Source organism: Populus nigra, chromosome 19, assembly GCF_951802175.1.
Source record: "Populus nigra chromosome 19, ddPopNigr1.1, whole genome shotgun sequence".
Taxonomy (NCBI): Eukaryota; Viridiplantae; Streptophyta; class Magnoliopsida; order Malpighiales; family Salicaceae; genus Populus; species Populus nigra.
Window position 1 is genome coordinate 8,512,476 of NC_084870.1, and position 19,566 is coordinate 8,532,041.

General features: G+C 33.7%; 2 protein-coding genes across 2 annotated transcripts; one reads left to right on the forward strand and one right to left on the reverse strand.

Annotated features, from left to right (window-relative positions):
• Positions 1-112: 112 nt before the first annotated feature.
• On the reverse strand, positions 113-4,392 carry LOC133679408 (branched-chain-amino-acid aminotransferase 6-like). The gene is made up of 10 exons (XM_062101998.1): positions 4,101-4,392; positions 2,554-2,606; positions 2,218-2,404; positions 1,890-2,066; positions 1,640-1,771; positions 1,434-1,523; positions 1,153-1,269; positions 904-999; positions 569-681; positions 113-455 (listed from the first exon to the last, which is right to left on the reverse strand). Exons 1-10 carry the CDS (start codon positions 4,170-4,172, stop codon positions 341-343), a joined length of 1,152 nt encoding a protein of 383 aa, XP_061957982.1. The 5' UTR covers positions 4,173-4,392; the 3' UTR covers positions 113-340.
• A 7,591-nt stretch (positions 4,393-11,983) lies between these two features.
• LOC133679937 (basic form of pathogenesis-related protein 1-like) lies at positions 11,984-12,896 on the forward strand. Its single transcript, XM_062102678.1, has one exon. The coding sequence runs from the start codon at positions 12,204-12,206 to the stop codon at positions 12,681-12,683; it is 480 nt and encodes a 159-aa protein (XP_061958662.1). The 5' UTR covers positions 11,984-12,203; the 3' UTR covers positions 12,684-12,896.
• Positions 12,897-19,566: the final 6,670 nt, after the last annotated feature.

Genomic DNA, 19,566 nt, shown 5'->3' on the forward strand with positions numbered 1-19,566 from the left:
GTTTGATTTGCTTGGTCCGATGCGTATTCATTTACATGATATCGACACCATGATTTAGGATTTTCTAATACAGAATTTTAAAAGTTAAAAGCAAAACACACACACGAGAATGTGCTTCCAGCCATGTTTTGGAAACCTATGATTTTCATTATAGAACTGGAAATTCAAGAGCTTCAAGAAATATTATTTCAGTCTTGATTTGGGTTGCCATTTCTTTTGTAAAGATTTTGGAGACTAACAGAAACGAGCTCCGACGGATAAAAGAAATGAACTATGGTCGCACTTAAGTCGCTTGTTCCAGCACAATTATTTCTACACGCGAAACAGAAAAAGAAAAAGCTTAATCAATCTCCACGACCCATCCCATAGTGTCCTCAATGCGACCAGTTTGAATTCCTGTCAATGTTCTACATAGTTTCTCAGATACAGTACCCTCGCCTGTTTTATATTCAACCCTGCATTGGCATAAACAATGACCGCATGTTAAAAGCTGCAAGACCAAAGAGGAGAAAGAACAAGAAACATTTTTTCACTTTTCATATCATATAGTATGCATTGCAACTTATACCTTTGTCCCTGATAGGTTACACTGCCAACAGGCTTAATTGCTATCGCAGTTCCTGTGCAGAAAGCTTCATCAACATTTATCAACTCCTCCAGTGGGATAGCACGTTCCTCAATCTGATCAAAGGTCGGTAGAGCATGCTCAATTTAGAGGGAAAACCAAATTAAACTTTAGGAATGCTTTACTCCTTTGTGCGTAATTCAGTTCTCAGCTCTTGCTACCAAACACTTGTGCATATCCAGAAAAGGATTAAAAATGACAGGAAAGAAGGTAGATTATGAACTCTCAGTTTACAAACAAGAGATCGACTGGTTTTTCTTTCATCAGAATTTACTTACTTGATATCCGAGCCAGGAAGCAACTTCAATGACGCTTTTTCTTGTGATTCCAGGCAGAATAGTTCCGGCTATTGGAGGAGTTGAGATGACATTTCCCTGCAAAAGAAATACAATGCTGCATTAATATATGATGTTACCCACCGAATTAAACATAAACTAACTGCACTCAGAATATAAGCTATGAATTTGAAGCTGGAACATGAAAAAGTGATCTCGCCTTCATCGAAGACTGATTCTCATTAGTCTTACCTTCACAACAAAGATATTACATGCAGTAGCCTCCTCTATATTTTTGCCAGTTGCTGCATCAAGGAATATAGCATCGGTGAAGCCTTTGGCCTTTGCTTGAGTGATTGCCTTGTAAATCTATAGTAGAAGTGAAAAGGTAAGCAAGATTTTACCCATTATTTGTTAAGACGGTAAGCACATGTAGATAGCTAACATAACGACGAATGCATTGCGTATCGCATGAGAAGTTCTACTTATGACCGAATTGTGTTTCTAGTGAAAATAGACAAAGTAGTGCTTACAGGCGAATAGTTAGTGATAGATTTAATGCCACCAGTTCCTCCAGGAATTGCTCTATAGACCTTATCTTCAACAGAGAAGTGAATGGGACCCTGCATTTATGCAAAATTAACACTTCACAACAACCCCACTTTGCATCACTAAATGAAGTGCATTTCTTTCCTTCCTCAGTAGTTGACGAAGTTCTGCAACTGTCTACTAAACTCACATTGAAATAGTTGCCAACTGGAGAAGCATATGCTAGGAAGGTGTATTCTGGAGATGGCGCCACTCCTAGAATTGGCCCTGTTCCCAGGAGCAAGGGCCTAATATAGAGCGATCCTTTTCCTGGAGGAGGTACCTATACCCAATTCAAAACACATTTTTAAATGATAATTACAAGATAACTAGTAAGATATTCATAACTGTGAACGAAACTTAAGGCTAATGGGATAAGTCAGGGCTGTGAATTTGAATACCCATCTTTTATTGGCCAAAGCAGTTTGTTTTATTGAACTAACAAATTGCTCAGCAGTTGGTGATGGCATGCACATTCTTTCCGCCCCCATTTGCATGCGTAAAGCATTTTGTTCTGGCCGGAAGAGTCGAATACGGTTATCATCACCTCTATATGCCTTTAAGCCTTCAAGTAACCCCTTGTAACAAGACCATTCATGTAATTGTCACTCAAATGGTCATGAGAAAAGGATCTGTTAATTAATCACATATTTCTGCTATTAATTTAGCAGTGCCAATGCTCACTTGTATGAGTTCTTTACATTAGTGCAGTTTCATATTGCCACTTACTTGTCCATAATTTAGAACTCCAGAGGAAGGGCTCAGCTCGACGTTTCCATAGCGAGTTAGATGGCCTTGTGAAAATGCACTCTCCCCACTAGAGCATTTCATCACGTACATGTAATCAGTTGGAATGAAACTAAATTTAAGCTCATCCCAGTTGCAAAGGTCATGCTCTTCTTGATCACCATTGATACTGTTATCAAAATGAAAAAAATAAATAAAAGATTAAAATCCCATCAAGTTGCACTGCATTAAAGGCTTCTAGAAAGAGAACATTTTCAACTCTTGGGATGGAAGTGACCCTTCAAGATGGTGCCCGTTTAGCCAAATAACGTCATTTACCTGGCACCACTAGCTGTTTGCACACCTATTGCATTCCTCGAGCAATGTCGTAGCTGTTGACAAAAGAAAAGGTAAAACCCAGTTATGTTTACGTTAATACTGTGTTCATCAAATATCTCACTGGGTAACCTTTGGTTTAAATCAGTTGTTATTCCTCCTCTCAATAAGAAGAGATCTCAAATTTAAACCCTGGATCAAGAATTTAAGATACGGAACAAAGATTAACGATACCCAATCAATTAGTTCATTTCTTATCTAATGAATCTATTTTTTAGTTATTTGGAGATACTAATCTAATGATAAATCAACAGTAATTTATCCAAGAAATTTTAAGAGCTGAAGAAAATAAACTCATTTGACGTTGAACAAATCAATGGCTTTTGTTAGAAGGTGACTGGGAAATGTCTTCACACGCAATTTATAATGATCGACCACAAATCAAATCGAAAGAAAGGAACACAAGGGCGGATTCTCTCTCTCCTCTCACTGGCTTGTTTTCTTTCAGGAAAAAAAAAAAAAACACACTAATTGACACCCTCTCAATATCCAGCTGCTGCCACTTCTTGAATGCATGCAGGTATGATGTATAGCCACTCCATTACCAGTTCTCAGCTCCACCTCCACTGTCTCACCAGCATCTTATTTCTTAACTTGTTCTATACCCACTTTTACTCACGACAATCAAATGCTATTGGGTACAACTGAATGACTTGCTATTCATGAAAAAGAAAATTAAAAGAAAAGGAGAGAAAAAAAGCGAAGCACTTGGTCTCTTCGAATGGAAGTCCCCTGCTCATTTTTTCCTCTCGGTTTATTCATCTTCTGAATGAATTTGGGAAATAAAAGATGTTATGATTATTATTATTATTAAATCAATATTTGATACTTTTTTCAATCATATTTCGGGACGACAATTCTTTTATGGGGGAACTGAGAAAACCGTATGAAAATGGAGCCTGAGTGCGAGCTGGAGAACGAGAGTATGGGCGGTGATGAACTGATATTGTGTGAGCGTTGCAGATTTTTTTTGGCGACGGACAAAGAGAGCAAATTATAAAATAGTCCTCCTAGTTTCGAGAAACAAATTAATTTGTTCTATTTGTCTTAAGAATTAATTATATAATCCTTTCACCAGTATCGACCACTCTTAATTTAACATTATTTTATCTCGATAATTTCCTTTTATTCTCATCAATCTTTTCACAATTCTATTTGTTACTTTTATTTTCCCTATTTTTTGAATTAAGAAATAAAATAAATTAAAAAAAACGTAAAATGAATGAAGAGGGCTAAAGAATTAGTTTTTAAAAACAGAAAACAATCAATTCATTTCTAAAAAATGAAGTGACTAATTTATAATCTGGTGATGAGATACCGAGAATCTGAAATAAACCGAGAGGTGCAAAATTGAGATTCAAAGCAAGAAGGGACGTGGCGGTACTCCTAACTTAATTTTGCGTGGATGTAAGCCTGAAGCTCCTGGATCAAAGATAGATTGAACATCCTCCTATAAAGATCTAAGAAAGAAAAAGAAATATTTGACGCACCTTGGTGGCTAAGACGCCTCTTCTAAGTAGTCGATTAATCCACTCGAGGCTGCAAATCTTTCCTCTAGACATTGTATGCAGAGCTGAGCTTGAGAACACAGCTAGTTCACTGGCAATCCTGCGCTAAAAGTTGAATATTACTGTGAGCTCCTGGGCTGACTGACTCTGATTTAAGCTTCAGGAAACAAAACCAGGGCCACACACGCCTCTCTCTCTCTCTCTCTCTCTCTCTGCACCGATCAATTTGCGATTCAAAACGGAACTCCAGCCTTCAAAATTAGGCAGTTGTTGTTGTGCTTATTTGCTACGTGCCGTCTATATTTACTTCCACAATCGGTATCTGCCCCACCAGTTATTAATTACACCATCTTTTTATTTTATTTATTTTTTATTTTCTTGATCGTGTGTTTAACAACAAATAGCATGTAAATAAGTAGATTCTTCATAGAATCTCAATACAGAACCTAATCGATGATCTAATCTAAATCTATACCATGCACGATCTTTCTCCAGATATTGACGAGAATATATGGTGGTTCTCTCATTGAGACTCTGTCGACGTTACTTTAGCCACAAGTACTAATCAATGACGACAGCCATTGAAGTGGAAAATGAAATATAAAAGAAAGAGATTGACTGAAGTAGTACTTGACTATTTGTAATCACAAAGGATATATATTTCTGATGATCTAGGAATTTCCCTTTTTTTTAGATTATCCTAAATGTATATAGAGGGTGAGTCTTTAATATTTTTTCAGTTATTTTTTTATTTTTTTATTTTGTAAATATATTAAAATAATATATATATTTTTTATTTTTTAAAATTTATTTTTGACATAACATATAAAAACAATATAAAAATACAAAAATAACAATAGTTTTTTATAGATTTTTTCAAAAACACTTCTAAAATACATGAAAAACAAACATGCTTATAATTTTAATTTACATACATGTATAATGATACATTGTACAAAAACAAATTAACTAACTGTATATCTTTGGGTCCTTTTAAAATAGGGTGTGTTTAGCATAATATTAAGAGTTGCTTTTCAAAATATTTTTTATTTGAAAATATATTAAAATAATATATTTTTTAATTTTAAAATTTATTTTAACATCAACACATTACAAAAATTAAATTTTTAAAAACATTAAAATTTCATGAAATCATCCGGAACACACACGAAGCAAGTCAATCATAAAGAATCTTAAAGATTATCTTGAATCTAGATCATGGTATGATATCTCACTAAGATCGAAATTATCCCAAATTAAGATCATGAAGATAAAAAAAAGATGATAATAGAATATACCACGATCTTGAATATCGTGAAAATAAATCAGATCGGATTTGAATATTTAAATTTCTAATTATACGTACAGTTTTGAATTCAACCTCCATTGCTATATATAGATCAATACAGCATTGCCAATTAAGTACTTTCATTAGAACCGGCTCCTTCGTTTTTTAGTCTTGACTTTTCCCTCTTGAATCGGCCTTGACGTACAATTCACAATTCCAATGAACTCTTTTGTGTCTGTTTATCGGCATGCACGTGAGCTGTACTGTTTCTTTCCTTTTCCGAAGAGGCAGCCATTAATGGCGTCGTGTTTTAGCCTTGTAGGGAGAAACGGTTTTTGGCGCATGCAGGAATTAAAATCCTTTCTGGATAGGTATAATGCTCATCATTTTTAGCATCCTAGAACAACAAACTTTAACCAAAAAGAGTAAAGGCACAACAGACTAACAACTTGGCTGGATTCGGATCCAAAAGACTCCTACTCTTCGCAGGAGACATGTGCAGGAGACATGTAAAGATGGTGCGATCGACGATGTTACATAATCTGATACATATACTCAATATGTGGTGTTTCCAGATATATATTAGAAAATACATGGTTGGTGGTTGAAGTCTTAACACGTGGAAAACAATCCTTTTTCTTGATGTTTTAGGACTGGAAAAACATTTAATCGATTAAGAACAAATATTTTTTACATATCATTAATGAAATGAAAATATAATAAACACTGGAAAAACTTTTTATACACCTATAAATACAAGGATATGATCATTTTTAAAATAAATAGTTTATGTTAAAAGTCTTAAGATTGAATAAACAAAGTTTTATAACCCTAATATGAGTCTATAACATTTCGTAGACTAATTGGGCTTTCACTATTAAAAAAAAGGGTGGTTAGTATCAGATGTTAGTATCAGAATAATTTAGATGCAATTTTAGTAACAGATTAGCAACAGATTATATATATATATATATATATATATATATATATATATATTAATTTTTTAATATTAGCAACGGATTAGGAACAAAAAATCAAATACTAAAAATAAATTAATATATTAAAAATTAGCAACGGATATCTCTCTTTCTATTCCTTCTCCAAAAACCAAACCCATATGTCTCTTTCAATTCTACCTATCTCTGTCATGTGTCATTTTCCACAAACATAATTTGTTATTTTCTTAACTTCTTTTCCAGTTAATTTATGCTTCCAAACTTCTTCTGTACAAGTAGTTGAGAGATAAACGCGAGAGAGAGAGAGAGAGAGAGATTTTGGGGATGTTTTTGGCTTTGATTTGAGATTGTAATAGAAATCAATGAGAAATAAGGACACAGTTTTCCTGGGTATCGAGCAAAGCTTTCTCTGGGGGTCTTGGTTTGCCTCGCTCTTTTCAACTAACCTGGTGTCGCCCCACTTTGCGATATGAACGGACACGAAGAAAGAACGCAAGCAGCGAAAATGCAAAAGAAGACAGATTGTGAGAATGTGGGTTTGATTTTGGGTTAATAAAAATATAAATATTTTAACTTTTTTTTATATTAGATTTAATTTTGGCGGAATCAATTTCAAATTTTTGAAATTGAAATTGAACTCAATAAAATTTTTTAATCAGCAACGGAATATCCATTGCTAATTTACACATTCAACAACCGAATTTCAGCAATGGATAATTGGTTACTAAACAAATCAGTAACTGATAATTCGTTGCTAAAAAATTAGCATCTATTATTTGCATATGAAATTATCTGCTGCTAATTCCGTTGCTGAATTTTATCAGTAACAGATTTTAATATTATCTGCAACAGACTAGTTAGTTGTTAATAGGCTCATTCTTTAGTAGTGTTTGCGCGTAGCCACGCCTAGGGAATGTGGGTCTGATAGCTCGTCAGGACAATATTCACTTGAATTCAACACGTGGCTAAAATTAATAGAGTTGAGTCTTGCTGTTTGCCAGATTTATATTCTCTTGAGCTCAGAATGTGACTAAACCAAAATATATTGGGTTTTATAGATTGTCAGACCCACGCTTACTTGGGCTTTGCAAGTGGTAGAGACCAAGTACATTAGGTATGACAACTCGCTAGGCTCATGTTAATTTTTGGTCAACACGCAACCGAACCCAAATATATTGGATTTGACAGCCCGATATTAGGTTTGTTTAATTGAAATTTAATGTTCAATGTTTTTATATATGTTTTCTTTGCGGTAGTTTTATATGTTTTAATAAATAATATAACATGGACAGTTAATACACTAAAAATAATTATCTTCAGTTTTCAAAAGCTTATTGCTGCATCCATTGCCCTAACATGCTGCTCCTACTTGCCTGATTTGGATTTCACGTGGCTAGCTAAAAGCTCATGCACATGAGATGAAGCAACCACCAGGCAGGATCAATCCTTTTCTTCTTCTTCTTCTTCTTCTTCTTTCTGGTGCTAAACTCTTGGCTTATGTCATATTTATTCACCGCTAGAAAGAGCAAATCCCTCACTGAGACACTCTGCATAAAATATCTTTTAGTTGGCAGTCCAATTAATCTTTATTTGGTTGCCATTATGAACGACAAGCTATCGGTTAGTCATTAATTTATTTACTATATCACTCCTTTTTTTTTTTTTTTTGTTATAAAGGAAAGGCTGTAGACTCGAGACCTTTTGATAGGAAAGGAGACACTGATACCTGACCCATGACACTCGTCCATGCTGTAGGTGGATTAAGAAGGTCGCAGCTACAAGGACAACAAAGGCATGCTACTTGCCAGCAATGGGTAATAATATAATGTAGTATGGTCTCCCATAATACCGTATTCAAATTAACCGAAATAAAGCTAATTTATTATTTAAGCCCTAAAACATCTCGTGTTCAAATCCTGAAAATTAAAAAAAAATAAGGGCCAGTGAGATTTAAAAACTTAAAAAAGGTTGTGGTAATTTTACAACGTCCTGGCTTATTGGGAGATTTTAAACAGAACGAGGAAAAATAAATATAGTTTTGCAATCTTAATTTATTTTCTGACGTGCAGTGCCCCTTTCTTCTTCTTCTTCTTCTTGTTCTAATTTGATGCAGAAAGCTATAAGAAAACAAGATGATTATTAGTCCGAGTCCCATATTGATTAGAAAGAAGATTTCTCTTCTTAATTCCAGCGAAAACCCATTTCCGTTACTTCGCTAGTTCTCCCTCAAAATATTATTATAACTGGGGAAATTGAAAGAAACTGTTGGTTATATATTTCCAATCATTACGCTGACCTTGTTTATATGAATTTTGCATAACTTAAATGATAGCATTGTGTTGGGATATTGCTACTTACGAGGCTGCATCTGCAGCCCATCTTCTAGAAGAAGATGGCTACCACTGTTCAAGAAAGAAAGTCAGCTTCTGAGAGTAAAAGAGGGTTGCTGGTGCAGCAACCGAAAGTCACAAAGTAGGCAAAGGTTAGGTGGCCACCATTTTTTACAAATGAACAAGAGAAGCTGCCATTAAAACCTATAAATAAAGGCATCATTTAGATAGCAAAATGAAAGAGAGAGTGTGAGAAGAGAAGAGAAGAGAGGATTTGGGGGGGGGGGGGGGGGGGGGGGCTACACATTGAGCATCAAGAAACTTGCCATCTTTATTGCTCTGGGCCTCCACATTGAACATCAAGGAACTTGCCATCTTTATTGCTCTTTCAAGTTTAATAATTGATGAACCATACCGAGGAAACTACAGTCATTTGGACTCGGGCTTTGTTTATACGCTCGTGTTCACCATCCATATGTAAAGATGGCAGATTTTTCTTTGTTTTTTTCTTGTCTTCATGTGAACTAGCAGATTAACTGATAAGCAATGAACAAATCCTTCCTTCAAGATTTGTATTTGCATGTCCGGCCAATTAATTGCTACAACCATTCATCAGTTGATGCAGAGAAGGATTCTCTGGGGTTTTGAGAAGCTCAATTAAGGTGGACAGTCCATCCCTTCTTGTCCTCAACAAGTCCAGTTTGAATTCCTGTAAGGGCTGTTCGCAGTTTGTGACACACTGTGTTCTCTCCTGTTTTATATTCCACCCTGCATTATATACAAATCCATTAGCTCCGCTATATATGATCCACCCAAAACCAAGAAGTGTTTGGAAAAACCATATGTAGTTTTCTTCACCTTTGTTCCTAATAGGTTATGCTGGCAACGGGAGTGACTACAACTGCAGTTCCTGTGCAAAATATCTCATCCGCAGCAAGCACATCCTCAACTGGAATACGTCCTTCTTCGACCTGATCATCGAGATTGCCAAAATTGTCTCACTATTTGGTATAGGAAATTAAGAAGTTAAGATCATGTTTCTCTTTGTTGTATTTCAGAAGACATTTTGAACTGTTATTCTGACACACACAAGGCTTATTCTGGGTCTATTTAATGCCCACGAGGCCTTGGACATGTATGTGGGCCAAGCGCTTGGTTTGCAAGGAGCGTTGGAGTAATCTCCATTTCTCGGCCCATAATTGAAAAACTTGTTTACTCAGCGAAATTGGGCCAAAGGTCTGCACGAACAACTGAACTGCATCTTTTCTTTTTTAGAAAAACTAAACCGCATTTTATTTATTTACTTTAGTCTATAACTATAACTAGTTTACAGGGGCATGATAAAATAAATCTAAAACATAATAAAACATTGTATAAAATATGGATAACTATTTAGTATTATTATTAAGTAGATTATTATTAAAATCTTTATACCTGATTTTTTATTCAATTCTAACTAAAAATTAAATCATGTAAATATTTTTTTAACATGATCTAATCGAGTTAATTAGCGTAATAACAACTTGCCTTATCAATAAAATAAATTTAAGAACAAAATTGATAGAATACAAAATTCCTTGACCTGACTCCTTGTGTTGTTTGAGTTTAAAATTAAACTATATATGAGTTAATTTGATATGATTTGATCAATTTAGACAGTTTTAAAAAAATTAAGATTGAAATTGAAAGTAAATATAATTAAAATTAAAAAAAATTGAAAAAAAAAAAAGATAGAGCACAGCTTTATTGTTCATAAAAACAGTAAATTAGTAGTTAAGGGAACACTAGATATTCTAGTATGTTTAGGTAATATGAATATTTTTAAATGAGCTAAGCAATTAAAACTAAGAAAATAGACAATATTTTTATTAGCCTAATGCTTGAAGAAAGCAAATTCAACCAAGTATTCAAATTTAAGTACATAAAAAAAAACCTTGTCACCAAGTAAATCCCTCATCTTATCAATCTAATATTCTTGTTTTATGTTTGTTGCGGCGAAGAGTAGATGAAAAGGTTTCTTTCCTGTCAAAGTCCTCCCGTGAACATACATTTCCATTCCTCCAAACATAATTAAAACGAGCACAATATTAGGTAATCATTAGCAAGACTTGGAAGGCCTTTTTTTTTTTTCGAAGACAATAAATTCTTGACTGCTGAAAATCCTGCGCTGATAACGTGAATTTGGTTTCAGAAGCACGCAATTCCTCCCAGGTATCAATCTCCCATGGGTAGAAAATATCATGGTTTGCTTAGACAGAGATGACAATTGATATTCTAAGCATTACTTTTTCTTAGCTGCACTCATTTCAAACGTGCGACAGTTGAGTTCACATGCGAAGAATACTATGAATTGAGGTCATTTGCTTAAAGAAATCTTCTGTAATGAATCCGTGAAATGCTGGGTCTCATCATGTGCTGTTTGCTAGTGACTTAACCCGGGCATATTCAAATGTTTAGTGCAACAATTGTGAGCTCAGTCGCTTGTGACACGGAAGATAGGATAGCGACTTCTATTCACATGATCTCACTGTTTGCTAGTGACTTTATCAATCCGTGAAATGCTGGCCCTCTTTCAAATTTTTTTTTTTCTCTTGATTTTTTCTTCTCTCTTTTACAGGTTCCTCAATTACCGCCACAAAAAGTTCTCAGTAACTTGTAGAACATGATTGATAGCATATCATGAACATTATAAAAAAAAAATCATGAATCCAAAAGATAAATAGATGATAAAAACAATACTAACGTAAGCGGAATTATTCTTTACATTAGTACACGAAACGCTAACTTGACAACAGTTCTTTTGTTCATAGTAATTTGACAACTCTGCAATCCTTACAACCAGTGACAAATCAAAGAAGCTTGTAATGATGCATCACTGGTATATACTGCTGATTTTAAAACTTCTATTTTGTGTTTTTTCCTTTCCTTTTGCATCAGGATGCCCTGATAATGAAGAATGATTGTCTTAACCCCAGTGGGATTTCCCAGGAAATGAATTTCATGAAATATTCCTAGTTATGTGGAGACCATACTGTTTGACGGGGGATAAGATAAAACGAAACTAAATTGACAGAAATCTTGCTAGATATAGAAGATTATTGGAACAATTCCCGCAAACTTAATATCAATTTGATTTTTATATATGTGAAATAATTAGAAATCTCTTTAGACATGTAATTAAGTGGGGTGATGGTATATTAGTCTTTAGGCAGGCACCAAAAATATCATTATCCTCAGCCCTGCTTAGCTTTTTCTATATATCTTGTTGTATCCGCTTATTAGCGATTGATCAATTGTCTTATTTTCTCGTGTACATTAATAAAATGATGATGATCTGACATTTTACTCGTAAATAGAAGTATCTCTACCTTTTGAAAATCTCATTCGTGTGATGACTTTTCTACCTTTTTTTCCCCTTCTATAAATACACACCTTATACTGCATTGTATTAAGAACCTCAAAGATCACTTGTCTGCCTTTTTCTCAGTTCTGCCTTGCATAGAGAAAGAAGATGTGGTTCAGCAAGTTCTTATTAGCAGCATACTTGATGGCATCCGTCTCGGTTAACATCACCTTAGCCCAAAATTCTCCCCAAGACTATGTCGATGCACACAATGCCGTTCGTGCTGAAGTGGGAGTTGGTCCAATTACTTGGAACAACACCGTGGCAGCCTATGCTCAAAAGTATGCAAATTCAAGGGTTGAAAACTGTGAATTAGAGCATTCAGGAGGACCCTATGGTGAGAACATTGCTGAAGGTTATGGTAACTTGAATGGAGTGGATGCAGTCAAAATGTGGGCAAGTGAGAAGCCTTTCTATAGCCATGATACCAACTCATGTGTCGGTGACGAGTGCCTGCATTACACTCAGGTTGTGTGGCGCAAATCGGTTCATTTAGGGTGTGGCAGAGCTAAGTGCAAGAATGGGTGGTGGTTTGTCACTTGCAATTATGATCCTGTTGGAAACATTGAGGGCCAAAGCCCGTATTGAATTATGTTGCTTGGAGTTCTAGCTAATAGTCAGCCACAAAAAAATAAAATATATAAGAAGATAATGAAATCTTTTCTATTGAAGGATTTGTTTGCATAATTATAATATTTAGGACCAAAATCTACTTGTATGTTTGTGTTTAAAGAAAAGGGTGATGCTAGGGGTACTAAATATTTGTATTAATCGTGTATTTGATATTGTAGTATTGTAATATGTTTTTCAAAAATAATTTTTATTTAAAAATATTTTTAACATAAATATATTAAAATCATTGAAAAACATTACAAAAATATTAATTTAATGTAAGCTAAATTCACTTTTAAAACATGATTTTAACCACAAAAACAAACAACTTCTAAATCTTACTTACTATGATGTGAGATCTGTTTATTAATTTGTCATCAGTTGTAACAAAGTGATCATTCTGGTCTCAACTCTCAATTGGAGAAAAAAAAGAGGGTCAACGATGTCCTCAAATTTAACCAAATATATATAAACTTAATTGGCAATGAAATTAATGTAGGCAACTGAGATGGCATAAAATATTCAAAACGATGATTTGGATTTGATTATGATATTATTCGAAGAATTAATGGAAACTAATTAACCAATAAGGAAGACATCAGATATGTAATATTGCTCTCTGGTTTCATATGCTACTCGTAATAATTCTTCCATATATTAAGCCTCGCAATTCCTTCCATTTCTGGCATATAGAGATCTCTGTATATTATGGCATTTAATTACTTACCATGTGCAGGTAAATTATAAATCAACTGTTCGGTAGTAAATTTGGAAAGTTTATCAAATGAATTTTAACCTTTTACCATTCATTTAATGTGAGAAATTAAAACAAACAAACAATTCAATGAATCAACAATTTGGTCCATGTACACACAGCAGCGGCAGCAGCAATAATTTCTCCAAATTTGTTCTGTCCAAGGAATGAAGTTTACGAGGTCATCTCGGATATGACTACGACACAAATGCCTGTGTTCATAGAAATTGCGACCACTACACTCAGATTGTTTGGAACGTATCAGTGACTGTTGGATGTACAGGGGCTCAGTGCAGAACTGGGCACTGGTTTATCTCCTGCAGCTATTATCCTGAGGGAAATACCCCAACAAGACGCCCATATATAATTAAACACTAACTGATTCGAAATTTATCTCCTGCAGCTATTGTCCTGCGCTGCAGTGTTAACAAACTCACATATTTCGGCGAATTCTTGTCCTGTCATCAAGCTTTTATTTGACTGATTTGATCATAATCGAAGGTAAATAACTATTGATTTCTTGGAGAAAGGTAAAATTAAAAGGTAAAGGACTGGAGTGAAAATAAAACCCAAGATGAGTGACATGTCCAGAGTTTGTGCGAAAAGTCCACTTTGATCTTCTTACTTTACAAACAATATAATTTTGGTCCCTTTAAATTTTAAATTTTCAATGGGGTCCAAAACTTCATTATTCTAATTTTGTAGTCCCTCGTTAGAGAGAAAGTTATCATCGATACCGATTTAAACCATAAAAATAATCAATCTTAGTTTTGGATTTTATTTAATGAGAAAAGTTTAGCTTGAGTGTTATTTTACCCTAACATTACCTAAAAAAATAAATCTAACATAAACAAGTTTTGGTATTTCAAGTTAATTTTTTATTTTCGGACCAACTTTAGGTTTGTTGAAAGCATAAACAATTTAGGTTTTTTTTTAATATAGATTTTACAAGTTAGTTTCATTTATTTCTAAGTTTCTTTAGTTTTTTTTTTAACATTTCTTCATTTTATTATTTTTTTGAATATATTTTTCAGTTTTTTTATATTTTTATGATTAAATTGTGGGTTTTTTCATCCAAAAAATAATAAAAGTACATATGGGAAAAAATATATAAATTTATATATGGGCGGATGAGAGAGAAAAATTCTAAAAATGGCATATGGGATAATACCCTCAATATACAAGAGTATATGGACGTATTTTTTTAATTTTTTTTTTTTAAAAAAACAAGTAGTGTGAAGTTTTCCGTCATCTCGTAAATATATTGTGGAGATATACTTATACAGAATATATATGATCTGTACATATTCAAACAAAAATCCTATAAGCATTTTATATATATATATATATATATATATAAATAGCATCACAAGCACTGACGACCTCCTACTATATATATTATTTGAACAAATACAAATTTGGTATGAAGTAAGGCATCGCGATCCTTTTGTGGAGGCTAGGCTAGCTGCTGGCAAGTGTTGAATAAGCATTATGAATTGGTCTTAGCTAACCTGACACCAATTTTGTTAGCTATTCATCTGAGAACGGTCCTGATCATATATCTATGGAGTGAGGGCAGCTTTTCTCAATATAAAAAGCTGATGGTGGCACCTTCACACAAGCATCCATATCCATTTTTATTTTACTACAAGAAATGAAGAGTCTTGTGATATTTTTAGTGTTCATCTACTTCATCTTTCCTGTTAATGCCTCCCTTCCAAGCATTCTTGGCTACAATTTGATCGAGAAAACCTGCAAACAGACACCCTATTACGATCTTTGTGTAAGATCTTTAATATCAAGTCCTCGCAGCTTCAATACAGATGTTGAAGGCCTCGCCAAGATAATGGTTCACACTATTAACGCTGAGGCAACCCACACACTACATCGTATTTACAAGCTGCTTCAACATAAACAGGACACAAATATGAAACGAGCCTTGCAAATGTTTTCATTTGTATTTTGAGTTGATTTTTTATTTTTGAATCAATTTTAGATTTTTTGAAAATATAAGCAAGTTTATTTAGGTTCGGTTTATTTGGGTGAAAAGAGTAGCCTGTCATGTTGAGGTTTGGGTCAATAACGTGGTGGTCACGGTGTTATGCTTTCGGTACATACCTAACACTTAAAAAACATTAATGGTAAAAAAGTTAACAAAATTTGAAAAATCAATAAAGTAGGGAAAAAAACTGGGAACCTATTGCAACATCCCAAAAAACTTAAATAAATCATAAAAACATTTATATGAAAAAAAACATAGCAAACTAAGATAAGATTCATTACCAGATTTAAGATGAAAATTTTTAGAACTATCTACCTTCACATCTTTATATAGAAAAATTTTATTGATTTTTTTATTTGTATTTATTAATTTTTTAGTAGTGGTTGTTTGGAGAATTCAAAAATAAAAAATATGTACCAATTGAACTACGAAGTACAAACCCATCAATAAGAATAATATTTATGGCAAGAAGTAAATTAGAGCATCTTATTGGTTATTTTTTTTAATTTATTTTAAAAAAAAACCGGGATAAAAAAATTCGTTACTAAAAAAAAAAGAAAAGATAAAAACATCTTCATGCATCTAAGATTTCATTCTCCACTTATATTTTTCTTTTTCTAAAGGGAAACCTAAAAATAACTACTCTCTAAATACTATAAATTTTTTTCGAGGAACTTCATAAAGATTATTTGATTAGTTTTTGCTCGATTCTAGCTAGTATGTTCCGCAATTGACGATTAGCTTGGGAGAAGAGTTTTTATTTTTACAGACTATCTGTGTTCATCACTTTACACGAAAAATTAAAAAGAGAATAATCAAGAGTCTAAGTCGTGGATTAAAAAAACTTATCCAGTGTCTGCTCATCTTTTTGAAGTTATCTAGATATAGAATCAATTTAAAAATAATTTTTTTCTATACTAATTCTGGTTTTGCAACTCGGCATTATTAAGTTGTAAATTCTATCAATCACCCAACAATTTGAAAAAAACAAAATGTTTATAGAAAGCATGGGCTTGTTATCATTAAAAAAAAGGCATTTTAATTTCTTCTTTTTTTTAATTAATAACCAACTTGCTGTTATAATTATTTTCACCTTACATATAAGCTTTTTAATTGATTGGGCTTTACAACGTCAACAATATTGCTGAGTTGTGAATCAAGTGTAGAGAAATTCCGGATGGTCAACAACTATTAGCAATTTGAAGAAAAATTGAAATTAATAATTAAAAAAATATTATGATACAGTGGAAGTTTGTATTAGAACATCACTACAAGGTAGCTCAATACTACAAGGTAGCTCAATTACTGTAGAGAAAAACGTGGAACTGCTCAGCAAATCAAGCGATTGTAGTTATCAATAAGAGAAAAACCTGGAGGAAGATTAGAAAGCAAATCAAGCAACTATAGCTACCAAGCAACTGTAGCTATCAATAAGAGACAAATCTGGAGGAAGATTAGGAAGACCAACTGATCTGATCTACCCCATATTTTCTGCTAAATTTCAAATGTTGATAAGATTTTTTGTTAAAATTATTATGTTGTATCCAAACTCTATAAAGAATAATCTTGTATTCGTAACATTCAAGTGAGAAAAATATGTTTTCTACTTTACTGTTTTCTTTGAGTTTACAATTATAATAGAAAATGTTTAAATTGTTTCATTTAATACGAAGAGTTTATGTTAAGTATTTTTATACCTTAAAAGTTTTTTAAAAAACATATTTGAATTTGAATTAAAAACCATAAAAAGTGATGACATGTATTCCGGTTTACTCTTATGCAATTAATTTCTAGAATATCCAAGCATCTGAATTTTGTATCTTTATACTCTTATAACTAATATTTATTAGTGAGACGTAATCTTTTATATGCTTTTTAAGAATTTTTCATTCTTATATGTGTTCTTGCATATAAATAATTTTTTTTCTCGCGTGTGTGTATATATATTTCATCTTTAGCACTAAAATATCTTTCAAACTATATGTAAAGTTTTTTTCAAGGATTTTAGAAAGATTATTTGATGAGTTTTTGCTCGATTCTAGCATGTTCCGCAATTGACGATTAGCCAGGGAGGTATAGTGTGTTTTTTCACAGACTATCCGGGTGCATGCATCACTTTACATGAAAAAGAAACAGAATAGTCAAGAGTCTAAGTCGTCCATTTCAAAAAAATAATCCAGTACTAAACGATCTTTTTGAAGTTATCTGGATATAGAATCAATTTAAAAATAATTTTTTTCTACACTAATTCTGGTATATTGTGGAGATATACTTATACAAAATATATATGATCTGTACATATTCAAACAAAAATCCTATAAGTATTTTTTTTATATATATATAAAAAAATAGCATCACAAGTACTGACGACCTGCATGGTGTTATGCTATCAGCACATGCCTGATACACTTCGATACCTCCGTCGTAAAAAAACTTTGAGAACCCATTAACAACCTCCGATCCCTACCTAGAACCGTGCACTTGAATTTTTTCCTCCATTGGTATCTCCGTCCACAATCTCAAACCTTTCCTCTACGGACTAGCGCGCCCCCAACTATTCTCGCAATTCCACTAATATCTATCCAAAAGTCTCCTCACTGTCATCATCATCATCATCATTATAATTAGCCCTATTCTTCCTCCTATGATATTTACAGGTAAACAATTCTTCATCTTCACATACTTTGAAAAAACGAGTGTGCGCCCACACGCCACATGCAATCATCACAATTCAACATTTCTTCTCCATCATCAAAGTTTACATCACACACATAATCCACCGTCCATGACCCATCCACTCAGTCCTCGTGTAGGTTTTCATAATCTATTTTTGGATTATTCCCAATTTATATTTTTTCTCTTTTAAAAAAAATCAAAAATATTATCAAAAAACATAACAGCGAAAGAGAGGATGCCAGAACGCTCAGAAAATAGTTAAAATTTGGTTGAGGAGGTTTAAAAATAAAAAAATTAAAATTTGACAGTATTTTATTGACTGATGATAGCTCTGTTGACAAAAAAAATTCAATTTGAGGAAGAAAAGTCCAAAATTAGATGTTGGTGGACTCAATTAAATTATATTGAAGGTTTAATTGAATTTATGGAGGGTTTGATTGTAAGAAAAATTGATTTTTGGAGTTAATTTGGGCTTTAATTGGAAGAAATTAAAGTTCCGGGGTCAAATTATAATTTTTGAGAGTTAATTTGGTCAAATCAGGAACTTAATTGCATAAATATTGAAGTTTGATGGTCAATTAGTGACTCAATTGAAGAAATCCGAGACCAAGAACCAAAATGAAAAACGCGCACAAATTGAAGGATTGACTTGTAGTTTGGCGCTTTGGTGCCAGTTTTCATTCAAATGAAACGACGCGTTTTAAGCAAAACGACGCCATTTCATGCGGTTTTTTTTAAAAAAAAAGAAAAAGAAAGAGACAAAACGGTGCCATTTTGAGGCGGCACTGTTTCTTCTTCTTCTTCCCCCGGACATGCAGCAGGGGAAGAGATGTTTTTTGTTTTCTTCTCTCTCTCTTCCTTTCCTTCCCACGTGCTCTGCCACCCACCTCATGATGAGATGCCCGAGCAGCCGTGCTCCGCAAGCAACGCCTCCATTGGCCACCACGGCCGGCGTCGTGGCAGAGGTGGCAACGTGCGCCACCTGCACGCGGTAATGGGACGGGGCAGGGTCGACCCCTCTCTCCGTGCCCCTATAAATACCACCCGAAGGGGGAAAAGGAGGAGAAAATGGCAGAAAAAGGGGAGGGCGACCGAGAGAGAGAGAGAGAGAGAGAGAGAGAGAGAGAGAGAGAGAGAGAGAGAGAGAGAGAGAGAGAGAGAAACGAAAAAAAAAGGGGAGAACAGAGGAGGAGGAAGAAAGGAAAAAGAAAGAAGAAAGAGAGGCCGGACGGAGAGACAGACGCGATGAAAGAAGAACACAAGACAGAAGGAGAAATCCGTTTTGTTGCTTATATATATATATATTCTAATCTACTTATATGATAACAGTTTTTATTTTAAAATAATACATACACAATTAATCATACTTAACTTATATCAAAGAATAAGATAATGAAATACTAGCTAGAATTGAGCACCTGATTTTG